Here is a 17,573-nt window from a genome sequence, read left to right as displayed (position 1 = left end):
TAGTCAGGGGGATCGCTGCTTAAATTACATAAATGTCTAACCACTATGTTGTACACCTGAAATTAATATAATACTGAATGTCAACTGTAATTGAAAAGTTAAAAAAGTGAGGGCGGGGGGAAGATGTGAAGGGGAATAGGAGGTTCAAATTTCCAGGTATAAAATGAATTAAGTCATGTTGATGTGATACTTGTATACAGCATGGGGAATATCATCAATAATATTGTGATAGCATAATATGTTGTCAGATGGCTGCTGGACTTATGGTGATCACTTCTTTAGGTATGTAAATGTTGAATGACAATGGTGCATACCTGAAATTAATATAATACTGTACGTTAGTTATATTTTAGTTAAAATGTTTTTTAAAAACTTCCTAAAAGCTATAGTAATCAAGATTGTGTTGTACTGGCTTATGGGTAGACATATAGATCAATGGAACAGAACTGAGTGTTCAGAAATAAAGCATACAAGAAAGTTCAGCTGATTTTCGATAAGGGTGCCAGGACAATTTAGTGAAGAAAGAATAATCTTTTTCAACAAGTTGTAATGGGAGAAATAGATATCCACATGTGACAAAAAAAGTTGAACATTCACCTCACACCATGTACAAATATTAACTGAAAAGGAACTAAAATTATAAATCCGAAAGGAAAAATCATCTTCCTAACTTTAGGCTTCTTAAATATAACACAAAAATTACAAGTATAACAGGAAAAATTAAAAACTGGAATTCATCAAAATTAAAAACTTTTATTGTACAAACAATACTTCCAAGAAAGTGAGGAGACAATCCACAGGATGGTAGAAAATTATTTGTAAATCATATATTTAATAGGAGTTTGTATCCAGACTAAACAATACAGAGACAAATAGATCAATTAAAAAATTGGCAAATAATTTGAATAGACATTACTTAAAAGTTCATTATGAATGACCAGTAAGTATAAAAATATGGTCAATCTCATTGAACATTAGGAAAATGCAAATCAAAACCATAATGAGATACCACTTCACACACACTAGGATAACTGGAATAATACAGGTAATAACAAGGGTTGCTGAGGATGTGGAAAAGCGAACTCACATTGCTGGTGGAATTGCGGAACACTTTAGAAAACAGTCTGGCAGATGCTCAAAACGTTAAATATGGATTATATGAGCCAGCCGTTCATTCTTAGCTATATGTATTAGTTTGAGGTGCTATAGCAAAATTACCACAAACTGGCTAGCTTATATACAACAAGAATTTATTTCTCTCAGTGCTGGAGGCTGGATGTCCAAGATCAAGGTGCCAACAGATTTGGTGTCTGGCTATGACCCATGTTCGGATTCATAGACAACACATTCTTACTGTGCCGTCACATGGTGGAAAGATAAAGGGAGCTTCTTCAGGCCTCTTTTATAAGGGCACTAATCCCATTCACAACCTAATCACCTCCCAAAGGCCCTACCTCCTAATTACTACTGCCTTGGGGGTCAGGATTTCAACATAAAAATTTTGAAGGGACACAAACATTTGGACCACAGCGGTATATAGCAAAGATAACAGAAACATATTACCATACAAAAATTTGTGCATTTTTGTATGCATTATTCATAATAGCCACAAAGTGTAAAGAACCCAAACATCCATCAACTGATGAATGACTAAACAAAATATGATATACATACAAAGGAACATTATTCAGCAATGAAAAGGAGTGAAATATAGACACATGCTACAACATGGATGAACATTGAAAACATTATGCTAAATTTAAGAATCTATTATAAATTTGTACTCACTGGAGAAACAGTTAACCAACTTTACTATTTGGAAGTGCCGGAAAAGTTGTGTGAAAAACTTAGATGACCTGAACTTTTCACCAAAAACTCACTGCTCTTGCATCACGACAATGCACCAGCTCACACAGCACTGTCTGTGAGGAAGTTTTTAGCCAGTAAACAAATTAACTGTATTTGGAACACCCTCCCTACTCACCTAATCTGGCCCCAATGACTTCTTTCTTTACCCTAAGATAAAGGAAATATTGAAGGGAAGACATTTTGATGATATTCAAGACATCAAGTGTAATACAATGACAGCTCTGATGGCCATTCTAGAAAAAGACTTCCAAAATTGCTTTGAAAGGTGGACTAGGCACTGGCGTTGTTGCATAGCTTCCCAAGGGGGGTATTTTCAAGGTGACCGTAGTGACAATTGGCAATGAGGTATGTAGCACTTTTTCTAGAATGAGTTGGTGAACTTGTCAGACCTCGCATGTGTGTTTGTGTGTGTGTGTAAAAGAATATTATTCGGCCATAAAAAAGAATGAAAAGAATGAAATTTTGTCAGCATGACAACATTGGTATATCAAGGGCCAATGACTAAGTGACCTAAGTCAGATAGAGAAAAACAACATACAATCTCACTTATCCACGAAAACTTTAAAAATTGAACAAAAAAATAAACTCATGGATTCAGTGAACAGATTGGTGGTTTTTATAGGCAGGGGTTGGAGATGGGCAAAATGAGCAAAGAGAGTCAAAAGATCCAAGTTTCCAGTTATAAGTCCTGGGGATAGAATACACAGCAAGGTGACTATAGTTAATAATGCTGTATTGCATATTTGAAAGTTGCTAAGAGAGTAGATCTTAGAAGTTCTCATCACAAAAAAATTTTGTAACAATACATAGTGACAGAGATTAACTACACTTACTGTGGTGATCATTTTGCAATGTACGCAATTATCGAATCATGATGTTATACAGCTGCAACTAATACAATGTTATATGTCAGTTACACCTCAATTTTAAAAACTGTGGTGTAATGATAGACCAGTACTTAGCTGCTAAAGTGAATGAGCTAAAGCCACATGCATCAACCTGGAGAGATCTCAAACACATAACACTGAGGGGTTTTTTTTTTTAAAGCAGTTGTACCATAATTCCTTAAAAACAACAGTTACATAAATGTTAGTAACATTGTGTGGATGCTAACAACTGGAGTAAATAGGAAGATGTAGACTGGAAGGATAAAAGCTAATCTCTGACCAGTATCTCCCTCTGGACTTTGAAAGAGCTTCCCTTCAGTGTTAATTAGCACCTGCTAAGAACTAGGGGCAACACTAGGCGCTTTGCTGTAATGATTTTTAATCTCCAACAAAACAGTTGGAAATACAGGACCTCTTTTAGATGGTTTGCAGACCGGTGGATTCATTCGTTTACCACCTATTTGGAACTTCACCTCTGTTTCCTCAGCTGCGAGATGGGACTAAGAAGAGTATCTTCCTAATTTTGTCAGAATGAAGCAATTTATGTAAAGAGGTGACTGAGCTGCCTGGCATATAATGAGTGCCCAAGAAATGACAGGTGACTGGGTTCAGATCTTTGATCCCTGGCTGAGAAGGAGATTGAAAACTCGGAGCTCAAATGTCTGTGGAGCTTTCTGAGATGCATTGAAACCATAAACCCAAGAGCCCCAATGGTCTCAGAGAAAGACTTTCCAAAACTTGGGGGTTCTCCTAGGAATCTAGCGCCTGGCATCGGTCTGGCACAAAGGCAGGCTGAAGGGAAGTTCCCAAGGCGCGGTAGGGGGAGGGCCGGGCGAAGTTCAAGGACAGGAAACCGCCTGGCGAGTAGCAGCACAGAGAGGGCGTGACAGAGGCGGGGGGAGGGGCGGCGCGGGGTGACACTGGGAGTTCCGGACTTGCTGCAAGGACGGTAGCAGAGGGGCCAGGATTGTCACCACTTCAGACAGCAGTGGAGTTAGTGGACATCGGAGCCGTACTCGCAGCGATGGGCTGCCTAGTGGCTGCCTTCTGGTCCCTCCTCAATCCCCGCACTCTCCTGCTGGGAGCTGTAGTCTTTCTGTTCCTTGCCAATTACTTCAAAAGGCGGCGTCCCAACAACTACCCCCCTGGACCCCCGCTTCTACCTATCGTTGGAAACTTCTTCCATATGGGCTTTAAGGAGCCACACCTGTCGATTCAACAGGTAGGAGCAGGGAGTGGTGCTGAGCTGAGCCCTAACCCTGACCTGCGGTACAAGGGCCATCCTGGGGACTGAGGGCAGGAGGATGGTGGCTCTCCCACTAATGCCATTACCCTGGTGAATCCCGCTTTGAGCCTTGTTCTCACCGTCAGCTGGCATGATTTCTGAAACCCTCCCTTTCTAGGCGTGAAATATTGTTAACTGTTGACGGTTTAAGTGTGCTAAGCATGTCACATTCTAATGCATTTAATTGTGTCATGTTAAATATTATCGGAGCATCCTATGGTGATATGATCTCCTTGTTTTCTGTAATATTATTATCTTTCCCAAATGCTGTACTTTCCCTCTGTAAGGTTCCATTTCCCATGTGTAAATTGATAATACTACTAAATCGTCACCACTTTGAACTGAATTGCTGCCATCACCACAACTGAGCCCCTCACATTCAGCCTTCTCTCCCTGCAATCCATTCTCTCTAAAGTAATCCTTTAAAAATGGCATTCCTCAGCTTTCATTTTCTTAGAGCTCCTGGCTGCTAAGACCCCTTAACAGAGTTCAGACTCCTTAGGGAGCCACGTGGAACCCTTATGACCCAGCCTCTTTCCACTTCTTTATAATCACCTCCCATCAGGGCTCCCTAACTGTGGCCACTCTGAATCCCTTAAAAATTTTCTCCAACATCCAACACTTGCTCAAAAATCCTCAACTGGTTTCCTGCCTCTCTGCACAGGTACCTTGCTGAGACACAACACTGTGAAAGGTGGTTGTGAAGATTAAATAGAACAGTGAATGGTCGTTATAACATGGCTTATAGTAGGTGCACAAAAAATATTAGTTCCTCTTTCCCTAGAAATGACAGGAGCACTTTAAACACAAGCTCAAGTGCTGGTGGAGAAGGTTTTATCACTTTCTGGGAGAAACACCCAATTGGTAACACTAAGTTACAGGATTAGTCACAGAATTTTAAAGCTAGGCTCCTAAACCTGTACCCTTGTTAAGAAATGTGTCATTTAGTTCCAATATTAGGACATTTTTCTGTTTTCTTTCTGGTAGTGATTTCCAGTTTGATTCCATTATGGTGAGAGGACATACTCAATATAAATCCAATTTTTAAAAATGTGTTATGTTTGGTTTTATGATCCAGGATACAGTCCCATGCATGCTTGAAAAAAATGTGCATTAACTATATGCAGATTTTTGACTGAGCAGGAGGTCTGGGCCTCTAACCTTGGATGTCTGTATTCTGCTGTTGTTGGGCAGTGTTCCTATAAGTTAATTAGATCTTATTGGATGATGGCGTTGTTTAATTGTCCTATATGTTTGCTGACTTCTTATGTACTGATTGTATCAGTTACTAAGAGATTCATGTTGAAGTCTCCAATTATAATTACAGGTTTGTCTATTTTTCTACTCAATACTGGTAGTTTTTCCTTTATGTACTTGGCAGCTCTTTTATTTGGTGCATATGCATTAAAATTGTTAGGCCATCTTGGTGAATTGACTCTAATTATTACATAATATCTCTCTTTATCCCTGGTGATGTTCTTTGCCTGAACTTTACTCTCTCTGATATAACATTGTCATATAAGCTCTCCTTTCATCACTATTTGCATGATCTATGCTTCTCCATTGTATTATTTTAACCTACTTATATTTAAAATCAGTTTCTTGTAGCATGTAGATGGATCATTTTTTTCATTCTGTCAATCTTTCATTTTGTTCTGTTTCAGTGTTTTTTAAGATTTTTATTAAAAATATAGCTAACATACAGTATTATATTAGTTTCAGGTGTATACCACAGTTATTTAACATTTATAAATATTAACTCACTGAAGAAGTGATGACCATATAAGTGAAGCAACCATCTGACACCATACTATGCTATCACAATAGTATTGACTATATCCCCTATGCTGTATATTATATCCCTAGGACTTACTTGTTTTATACATGGAAATATTGACCTTTTATTCCCCTTCACCTTTTCCCCCTTTTGTAATTTTTCAATTACAATTGACATTCAATATTATTTTATATTAATTTCAGGTGTACAGCATAGTCATTAGACATTTATATAATTTAAGAAGTGATCCCCCTGAATAGTCAAATACCCATCTGGAACTATACATATTAACATATTATTACCATATTATTGACTATATTTCCTATGATTTACTTTACATTGCCGTGACTATTTTGTAACTAATAATTTGCACTTCTTAATGTCTTAAACTTTTTCACCCTGCCCTCCAACACCTCCCATCTATCGCCGGACATATCTATATGTACCTGAAACCTTACATAGTTATTACAATATTATCGACTATGTTCCTTATCCTATACCCTACATCCCCATAACTACTTTTTAACAACCAATTTGTACTTCTTAATCCAGTCCCCTGTTTTTTATCCACTCCCCAAACTCTCTACCATCTGGCAACCATCAAAACATTTTCTGTATCTATGAGTCTGTTTCTGTTTCATTGGTTCATTTTGTTCTTTAGCTTCCATATGTAAGCGAAATCACATTGCATCTGTCTTTCTCTGTCTGACACTCCACTCAGCACAATTCCCTCCAGGTCCATCCATACCGCCGCAGATGGCAAGAACCCATTCCCTTCCATGGCCAAGCAATATCCCTTTGTATATATGCCCCACCTCTTCTTTATCCATTCTTCTATTGATGGACACCCAGGCTACCTCCACATCTTGGTCATTGTAAACAATGCTGCAATGAATATATGGATGCACACGTCCCCTTGAAGTAGTATTTTGGGTTTCTATGGATAATTACACAGAAGTGGAATTACTGGGTCCTTCTTTGTGTCTTGTTATAACCTTTGTTTTAAAATCTATTTTGTCTCGTATAAGTTTTGCTACCCCAGCCTTTTGGGATTTTTGGTTGTTTCCATTTTCATGAAATATGTTTTTCCATCCCTTTACTTTCCATCTATGTATGTATCTTTCAGGCAGCATATGTAAGAGTTTCATTTTCTTATCCATTCATCGTCCTATAACTTTTGATAGGAGTGTTTAATCCATTTACATTGAAAGTAAGTGTTGATAGATATGTACCTGTTGCCATTTTATTATTCATAATTTTATTTTATTTTTTTCCTTCTTAAAGAAGTCCCTCTAATATTTCTTGTAATACTGGTTTGGTGGTGAGGATCTCCTATAGCTTTTTCTTGTCTGGGAACCTCTTTATCTGCCCTTCCTTTTTAAATGATAGCCTTGCTATGTAGGGTACCCTTGATTGTAGGCCTTTCATCATGTTGAATATTTTGTGCCAATCCCTTGTAGCCTACAAAACTTCTGTTGGGAAATCAGCTAACAATGTTACGGAGTTCCCTTGTAGGTAACTAACTGCTTTTCCCTTGCTGCTTTTAGAATTCTCTCTTTGTTTTAACCTTTGCCATTTCAATTATAATGTGTCTTGGTGTGGGCATCTTTGGGTTGATATTGTTTAGGACTCTCTGTGCCTCCTGGACTGTATGTCTGTTTCCTTTGCCAGGTGAGGAAAGTTTTCAGTCATTATTTCTTCAAATAGTTTCTCAATCCCTTGCTTTCTCTCTTCTCCTTCTGGTACCCCTATGATGTGAATGTAGTTATGCTTATTGTTGTTCCACAGGTCTCTTAAACTGTCCTCCTGTTTTTGGATTATTTTTCCTTTTTACTGTTATAACTGGGTATTTTATGCTACCCTGCCTTCTAAGTCACTGATTCTATCCTCTGCTTCATCTAGTCTGCTGGTGATTCCTTATAGTGCCTTCTTCATTTCAGTTATCATGTTCTTCACTTCTGATTAGCTTTTTTTTTTAATGGTTTCTATGTTCTTTTCTATGCTTGCTGTCTCTTTGTTGAAGTTCTCACTAAGTTCCTTGAGGATCCTTATAATCATTCTTTTGAACTCTTTATCTGGTAGTTTTCTTGCTTCCATTTCGTTTCATTCTTTTTCTGGAGTTTTCTCCGGTTCTTACATTCGAGATGCATTTTTTTGATTCTTCATATTGGTTGCCTCTCTGTGTTTGTTTCTATGTGTTAGGTACATCAGCTATGTCTCCCAAATTGGCCACATGGCCTTATGTAGTAGGTAACCTTTGAGCACTGGTACATTTTCTGTGCTCACCTGCTCTGGGTGCTCCAGGAGTCTCCCTTGTGTGGGTTATGTGTGCCCTCCTGTTATAGTTGAGCCTTGATGGCTATTGACATGTCAGTAGATGGGATTGACACTCAGGCTTATCGGCTGTAGGATTTGGCCCTATCCACAGCATACAACCTGCTGTGTGTGGGGCTTATGTCACTGAGTGGAATTTGCCCCAGCACTGTGGTATTGTTGAGACTGTCTTGATATGTGTGCCATTTGAGGGGCTAATTGGGTGGTGCTCTGCTGTGGTCTGAAGCTAACCTCCAGTTATGTTGGTTCTGGAGCCTCTTGGAGGTGCTCCAGTGCAGGCCCAGGTCACCCACTGCCTGTGACCCAGTAGGAGCTACAAAGTGGTTGTTTGCTGCCTGTATCTGCCAATCACATTTAATTGGTGAATTTAGATCATTTATATTTAATGTAATTATTGATATGTTAATCTTACGACTGCCATTTTGTCATTTATTTTCTATTTTTTCCTCTCTTTTTTTCTGCCTGTTTCTTATTTCCTGTCTTCCTGTGGGTCACTTGAACATTTTTTTTTTTAAGAGTTCAATATTAATTTAGTGTTTTTGAGTATATCTCTGTTTTTTATTTCAAGTGGTTGCTCTAAAGATTGCATGATGCATACATAGCTTAATGAAGTCTGCTAGTTTCAACATTTTACTACTTCAAGTGGGTTATAGATACCTTATGATCATTTTGGTCCCTTTACCCTCTCCACTTTATAATATATGTCTTAAACATTAGATTTTCAAGAAACTTTATGACTCAAAAAAGGTTAAGAACCACTGTTATAAAGTTTTAGTCCTTATTTTCTTAGGTTTCTTTTATAGTTAAAAAGCATTTCTATTGGATAGAAATGCTTTTTAACTATAAAAGCTGTATATACACATTGAGGCATTTTATTATATAGTTATGTGAAATGGGGAGTCTCACCTCTTCTTGCATCCACACCTCCCCCAACACTCACTCTCACACACACACACACACACACACACACACACACACACACACACACACACTGCTCACTCACTGCCAGTGAGAGTTCAGAGGAACAGACCTTCTGACTTAGGGCAGGTAGGAGTCAGAATCAGTACACACTTGCTTCCTTTTCCTTTTTCTTTCTTTGTCTCTTCGTTCTGTTGGCTCTGGAGTTAATGACTTAAATTAAGCACGAGCTCTCTCAATTTTATATTTCTTCATGATCATGTTTCAATCTCTTTTCTCACTAACCCTCCAACTTTAATTGTTCTTTATTCTAAACATTATTTTACTCCACCTTATTATTTACTTAATGCTACATTTGGACTTTTTATCTCTCATATTAAATATCCTGTGTCCTATTGCTTTTCTTTGCCTTTTACAGCTCTTATGTTAATGCTTTCTCTTTATTTTTCTACTTTCATTTTTGTTTTTAAGCCTGTTTTAGCCCCCTGAACCATCTTATTTTTAATTGCTTTCATTCCCTTACTGTCTGTTTTTTTTAATGACTCATTCAACATTGTACATTGAAAAGTATGCCCTACCTTACAAAGACTTCTCTGATTTCTGAGGGTCATACACTTATTTCCACTTAAATCAATTGGCACAGTGCCTCGTACAGTACACTTAAAAATTGTAATATATAACTACAGTCAATACCAGGGTTTCAAGATATCATTTCACCTATCCATGTTTACAGAGCTGATAATACCATAAAGATTATCCAGTAGTATTGGTCTAGAAATATACAGTAACAGAGAGCAGGTAGAGATGGAACTCTGAAGAACTTCATTTCATAACAAGTACTGGAGTGCAGAGTGCCTTCCAAGTACAGGCTGAGATTCTAGGTAGTACTCATAATCAGGTAGGAGTCATTTGGCTTATCCTGAGGTTTTCAGCTGTTCTAAAACATCCTTAATGAGTATCGTAGAGTAATCAAGAAATCCTTTTATGTAGCCTGAACAGTTCATCCTGGCATTCAGCAAGATGAAATAAAAAACCTGCTTGATTTACATGGCCCCATTCCCTGCCATTTCTTAGAAGTAAACACATGTGCTTTAGAGGTTGACCAGCTCGAGATGGAATCTTGGCTCCACGCTTTCTAGCAAGACATGGCATACTGTGCTAGAGATGAACAAAGATTGGTGGAGGTCTCTAGGGCATAAAAACAATGGAAAAATTGAGTCAGGCTCGGTGTTTTAATGTGGGAGCAGGGAGGTAGAATGACATTGAATCCACTGTATTTGCTCTGATGGTGGTGGTGGGGTCCCGGACACTAAGGGTGACATGGGGGAGCATAAGTGCTTGGGATCAGGGAGGAGGGGCCACAGGCAACTGGAGAAAAAAAAGCCCTTCTATTTCATCCATTGCCAGCAACGTGACACAGCCTAGTAGACAAGAGGCAGGGGCACGGTCTTATGAGAGTCGTCTCTTGAATAGACAGGTCAGGAGAGACTTTGACTGGTGACTATTCACTGTTATTCAACCCATCTTGCACATACCTGCACCTTTGTGCATACTCATGACACACCCACACGCTTGTCCGTTCTCGTCACCACTCCCCCTGTCATTCTCACTTTCACTCTCTCACTCCCACTAAACTCACCCACTAGGTCCCGGCACCAACTCAGGTTCATGTTCTTGTTCTCCAATCTCACATAATGCCTGCCAAATTGCCACCACTCAATAGCTTTGTCACCTTGGCTACCTTACTTGGCTAGGACTCATTTTCGTTTTCTGAAAGACAAGGAAAATCATTACTACCTTGGGGTGGTTGTGAGATTGAGTATGATAAAATGTGAAAGGGGCTTAATGTGAAACCCAGGAATGTGGCCGTCTGTGACCACGAGTGCCTTCCTCCCACACATCCATGTGCGCCTGTCCTCTCTGTCACCATGAGCATGCATCCACATCCCTTTGCACACAGAGCCCGGTGATTCCTCAGAGACTCGAGTGGCTCTGCACCAGGTACTAGGGAGCAAAATGCCTTTCACATTGCTGCTGTCATTCTACCTCACAGAACCCTTTGAGGGAGGAATCATTTTTTCCTTTTATAGCTGTCAAGCTGAGGCTCAAAAGAGGGAAACGACTCTCTAAAGGCCCACAGCTAGTGAAGCATAGAGCTAAGATTCGAATGTGGCTCTGGAGCTAGAGTGCTTTTCTCCCGACCTGACCCCAGCTCTATAATGAATTTTCCATCTTCTAGTCCACATTGAGAAAAGGGACATTCTGTTTTGGTTAAACAGATATGATTTATTAAGAAGTCCATGGTTGCTACACCAGACTTACACTAAACAGATGTCAGCCCTCTTTGGTGAGTCACATGTGTTGAAATCCCTCCCTTCACTAGACTCTAAGATGCTTGAGTTTAGAGATCCATTTATTTCTTTATAGTTATAGCTTTATAACTTGTTTTCAGGACAATGGTAGATGTTTGCTCAATTCGTGTAGGTTGGCTACATGAATGGATGTTTTATAAGGTATGTCCATGTCCTGCAGTGAATTAAATCCAGGTCAGATTGATAGGAGGAGGAAAGGAAACAGGGAGGGACATTCCCATCAGTTCAAGGTGAGCACACACTGCATGCACACGCAGACTGCCCTCAATACAAGCTGCCCAGCTATACATACTCCCTTCTTTCCTGGACACACAGACATGTGCATATTCATCTGTAATTATTGAATGTTTTTCAGCATGTGAAGAAATATGGGAACATTTTAAGCATGGAAGTCGGTCGCTTCTCTACAGTTGTTATAACTGGATTACCCTTAATCAAAGAAGCCCTTGTCCACCAAGACCAAAAGTTTGTAAATCGTGCTGTAACTCTTGTCCGAGACCATATCTTTAAGAACAATGGTATGTTTTTCGACCAATGGAAGATGTATATGTTTAATATTCTTAAGGTCTGTTAAAGGTGCCTCTGTGACTATAATTCTCCACCACTCCCCAGAGAAAAGCCCATTATAAAATGCCTGCCATTAAAGGAAGTTGGATGCTCACATTTCCCTATTTAAGGTACCCTCTCACAGGATTCAACAGGGTGAGTATTAATGTCAGAGATTTGGGAAAAGCTGCATCTCCTGCATGAACTCACTTTAGATGCTATGATTGACAAGTAACCCATCATTCAATGATAGCAGAGAAAGAGGCAATGCATTCGCTTTTTCTGGTTTTCCATCGACCCCTTCCTCTAGAAATGGATGTGGATCTGCTTCCTTCTGCTGCTTATTAATTCCTTCTTGCTGCCTACAGTTCCTTATGCGTTTTCATTAAAGTGTGTTTGACAGAGTATCTCGAGCCTTCCTGTCTTTGTTAAACCAGTTTGGCATGAATTCTTTAAATTGTGATTAAGTAAATTTAAACATTTAAACATTTAAAAATATAAATTCAATTATGTTATCCTACGAAGGCACCATTTGTATCAGGTGCTTCCCAATTCCTCTTTGAAATATTTTATCCGTTAACTCTACATGTGTTCCCTCTAGTTATTATCTCCTGTGGTAAGCACAGTGCTAGGTATCAGTGATATAACAGTGAGTAGAACTGATAAACTCCATGTCCTTATGTAAGTCCAATTCTATTCAGACAAAAAGTCAGTGTCAATTAACTATAATAATTTAAGGCCTTAAAGGTGTTATGAGGGTATGTATACTTACTAGGGGTATCTGACGAACTGCTGAGATTATGGGAAAACTTACATAAATAAATGACAATGAATTTAATAAAGTGAAGAAACAGTCAGGCAGAGGGAATAGAATATAAAGAGTCCCTGAGTTATGAAGGACATTGAACTTGAGGAACTGAAAAAGTGGCCAATGAGGTAAACACAAAGCTTAAATGGAGATGAAGCTGCTTAGCTTGTCCAGAAATGCAAGTAAGTACTTGTTAAAGACATCTGTTTTTATCCTAATAACAGTGAAGCTCTTCAGTGGTTTTCAGTAAAGAACGGAATCATCATTTTACACTGCCCATTTTAAAAACATTTGGTCTGCAATGGAGATAACAGAATAATGGAAACAAGAGACTATTTTAGCCTTTTAGGTTTGAGAGGGCTGTAGATTGGATGAAGGAGATGGCAAGAAATGACAATATAGAAGGTTAAACCAGGACAGTGGCAGTGAAGATGCATGGATTGAAGAGATTCAGGATCTAAATCCAGTAAGACATGATGACCTAATCGGAAGGAGAATGGAGGGAAAATGAAGTGTTGAGTTGGACGCACAAATAGGTAAATGATAGAAAGAAGGAAGATTTGGAGGAATACAGGGTGTTTGGTTGTCTTCAGGCTGTGAGGTTTATGTAGAAAAGTATGAATTCAATCCTGGATATGCTGTTTGAAATGCCTTTCTGTTGGCAAAGTCAAGAAGACAGTTGTATACATGTGTCTGGAGCTCAGAGACAGAAATAGATGGTCAATATCAATAGATGTTATTTAAAATTTTAGGACTTGATGAAAGTTCCCAGGAGTATAGGGTGAGAAGGGAGACCTTATATTGAAGAGCTCCATCATTTCAGAATTTGATAGAAGATGAAATTGCAGAAGGTAGGGGAAGTTCTCTACTGTCAGAGAATTAGAAAGAAAACCTGCAGAGTATGGTTTCTTGAGCATTATTGGAAGAGAGTACTTCAAGAAAGGAGTCTCTCAAGCTGCTGAAAAACCAAGTAAGATGAGGTTGCAAAGTATCCTTGGATTTGACAGCAAAGAGGGTCATTTCATTGAGATGGTGGAGGCCAAAGCCAGAGTTGAAGAGTGGTCTGGGAGTGAAGAGCCAAAAAGGAGTGTGGCCTGACCTATGTTATAAAACAAATGGTCTGTTGAACACACTAAGATGTGTGTGTTTTTTCCCTTTGACTACATGAAATATTCATTCTTCCTTGCTTTTTTCAGTTATTGCTTCATCTGTTAAGGTCTAGGCTTAGAGGGGGCCTCTCCAATAAAGCCCACAAATGGCTTGTCTCTTACAAGTATGGATTTTGTCCTACCTATGAGTGCATTTTTAATACTGTGTTTCCCCAAAAATAAGACCTAGCCAGACAATCAGCTCTAATGTGTGTTTTAGAGCAAAAATTAATATAAGACCCAGTCTTATTTTATTATAAGACCAGGTCTTTAATATATAATGTAATATAATATAATATATAACATAAACAATATAATATAATACTGAGTCTTACATTAATTTTTGCTCCAAAAGACACATTAGAGCTGATTGTCCAGATAGGCCTTATTTTCTGGGAAACAGGGTATGTAACATAACATAGATACGTAAATACGAGATCTGACAATTAATTTCACAAACTTGTTGCAATGATATTAATAACCTTTTTTTTATATCAGAAGGATTATTCATTATGAATTTGTACCAATTGGACAAACAGTTAACTAAGCTTACTATTTGGAAGTGCTGCAAAGGCTGTGTTGAAAGGTTAGACGACCTGAACTTTTCGCCAACAATTCATGACTCTTACATAACAACACTGTGAGGGAGTTTTAGCCAATAAACAAATAACTCTCCCTACTCACCTGATTTGACCCCCAATGACTTCTTTCTTTACCCGAAGATAAAATAAATATTGAAAGGAAGACATTTTGAAGATATTCAGGACATCAAGGGTAATATGACAACAGCTTTGATGGCCATTCCAGAAAAAGAGTTCCAAAAGTGCTTTGAAAGGTGGACTAGATGCTGGCATCGGTGCATAGCTTCCCAAGGGGAGTACTTTGAAGGTGACCATAGTGATATTCAGTAATGAGGTATGTAGCACTTTTCCAAGATGAGTTCACGAACTTAATTGTCAGACCTCCTATACCTATGTGACTAGTAAACAAAGTATGGGATTCGGAGTCAGGCATAGATGAAATTAAATGTCTGTTCAGCTGTTTACTAACTGTGACCTTGCAAAGTTTACTTTATCCCTTGTGCTTCTGTTTTCTCATCAGCAAAATTGGAAAAGGGAGTAATAATTATATCTACCTCATAGAGTTTTTGTGAATACTAAATTACATATTGCATAAGAAGTACTAAAGTTTCTGACATTGTAATCAATACATGCCAGCAATTATCTCCATTGCTTTGGAGTGATTTCTCTGTATAGTTTTCAAATGCCTAATGCCCTTATCCTTCCCTCAATCCAACACACATCTGCATACCATTTGCTTGCTTTCTTTTTATAATATTGACTTTCTTATTCTCAGGATTGATTATGTCCAATGGCCAGGTATGGAAGGAGCAAAGAAGGTTCGCCCTGACAACACTAAGGAACTTTGGCTTAGGAAAGAGGAGCTTAGAGGAACGCATACAGGAGGAGACCCACCACCTCAACCAGACAATAGAAGAGGAGAATGGTGAGTGTTTCCTAGGACAGATGCAGAAGACTGGCTCATTCATTCACTGAACAGGTACTTAGGAAGCATGTAAGTGCCTATCCTGTGCTCAGCACTGTGTTAGGCACTGAGAATGTAACTATGAACTAATCATGACCCTGCCATCACGGAGCTCTAGAAGTAAGTACAACAAGATGGAGATTAAAGTTATAACAGATTTGATTTTCAGTCAAGATGACAAAGGTAAACACTGTGCTCACCCCCTCTCAGAACCACATCAACTACAACAAAACCACAAAACAACCATTACTGAGAATCACCTGAAGACTAGCTGAACCAAAGCCCTATAACTATGGACATACAGAAGAAGCCATATGAAGACTGGTAGGAGGGGCAGAGACAAAAACTAGGCTGGTCCCACACCCATGTGTAACCCATAAAAACTGGGAGGGATATCTTGGCTGTGGAGCTCCCTTTTGAGGAGTGAGCAGTCACAGCCTCTCCCCATTCCAGGGTTACAGTGCCAGGGAAAGAAGTCCCCATTACTTCTGGCTGTGAAAACCAGTGGAGACCAGGGTGAGTGAGACAAAGCGGGACGGGGAGGGGAAGAGGGCTGCACTTCCAGGCACTCCTTTTAAAGGGAGCGCACAAAGCCTTACTTACTCGCTGATGGACTCACTCACTCTGAGTTCCAGCATTAGGGCAGCAAATGGAAGATAAAAGGCACCAGGGACATATGGGGAGGAAGTGAATTGTCTAGCTGCAGGGTGAGGGCTGGAGGGGTGGCTTTCTCCCGGAGGGAGGAGCTTGGAGAAGCCATTGCTTCCTTGTCGAGTTCTTCCCCTTCCTGCATGCAGACAAGCACAGACATATGCTGGCACAGGCAGACACCATATCTGAGCCTCCATCAAACTGGCTATCACCTTTCTGCTGCCCCACCCTAGTGATTCCCTGGAACCACATTTCCACCCTAACCATTTCCAGTGGCTTTAACATATAAATGGCCTGCCTTGGCTCATGATGTAGACATTCCTTAAATCTCTCAAAGGTTCACAAAACCCACACAAGCAACATCTGGCTTCCACATGTCCCTTACTTTTGGCTGCACAGCCCTAAGCCCAGTACCAGTGGCAGCCAGCCTTCATTCACAGATTGGCCTCTCAAGGCACCGCCAAGCACAGCACAGATGGCAGCCATCTTGGGATTGCTTTGGGATTCATGTCAGTTGGGCTCAGGCAGGTGAGACTGCAACTGAACTTGGGTCTCCTCCCAAGAGGCCACAGGGCTGACAGTCCCGGTGGCCAGCTTCAGACTGGGCCAGATCATTACCCAGCCAACTCCAAGGATGACAAACACAAAGGGCATACTAGGCAGGAACCAGAGCTCTGCTAAACCGAACCCTGTTCTTTAGAGTTCTCCCCTGCACCACAGATCTTCCACTGTAGTCATAGCCAGTCCTTACAACCAATCTTCCTGAGGGTCAATCCCTCCTATTGATATGCAAACAGCAGTCAAGTCTGTACAACAGGAGGGCACACACAACCCACACAAGGGACACACCTAGAGCACCCGGGTCTGGTGACAAGGCAGATTGCACCACTGCATCCCTCAGGACACCAACTACATAAGGCCAATACTGGGAGGCACAGCAGCCCTACATAGATATAAACACAGGGAAACAGCAAAAATGGGGAAACAAAGAAACATTTCCCAAATGAAAGAACAGAACAAAGCTCTAGAAAATAAACTAACCAAAAAGGAGACAAGCTATTTACCAGATACACAGTTCCAAACACTGGTTAGAAGGATGCTCAGTAATCTCAGGGAGAACTTCAACAAAGAGATAGGAAACATAAAAATGGAGATAGAAAACATAAAAAGAACTGGTAAGAAATAAAGACTACAATAACTGAAGGCTACATCAGAGGGAATCAACAGTAGATTAGATGAAGGAGAGGATCAATCAGTGATTTAGAAGATAAGGTAGCAGAACACACTCAATCAGAACAGCAAAAAGAAAAAGAATCCAAAAAACTGAGGAGAGTTTAAGGGGCCTCCAGGACAACATCAAATATACCAACATTCACATCATAGGGGTACCAGAATGAGAAGAGAGAGAGCGAGGAATTGAAAACCCATTTGAA

The 17,573-nt window shown here is 39.7% G+C and overlaps 1 protein-coding gene across 1 annotated transcript in view; it reads left to right on the top strand.

The window, feature by feature from the left end:
- The first annotated feature begins 3,664 nt into the window (after positions 1-3,664).
- The window catches only part of CYP2J2 (cytochrome P450 family 2 subfamily J member 2), a 33,122-nt gene continuing 19,213 nt past the window's right edge, over positions 3,665-17,573 (top strand). The window contains exons 1-3 of the mRNA XM_074334800.2: positions 3,665-3,978; positions 11,798-11,960; positions 15,301-15,450. Of these exons, the coding sequence (XP_074190901.1) occupies positions 3,781-3,978; positions 11,798-11,960; positions 15,301-15,450 (511 nt within the window). The 5' untranslated portion in view covers positions 3,665-3,780. The remainder of the gene's footprint in view (positions 3,979-11,797; positions 11,961-15,300; positions 15,451-17,573) is intronic.

This window comes from Rhinolophus sinicus, chromosome 14 (genome assembly GCF_057876585.1).
Source record: "Rhinolophus sinicus isolate RSI-liver-muscle chromosome 14, RSI-T2T, whole genome shotgun sequence".
Taxonomy (NCBI): Eukaryota; Metazoa; Chordata; class Mammalia; order Chiroptera; family Rhinolophidae; genus Rhinolophus; species Rhinolophus sinicus.
Note: the sequence above shows the minus strand (reverse complement) of the source record. Positions and strands in the feature narration are given on the sequence as shown.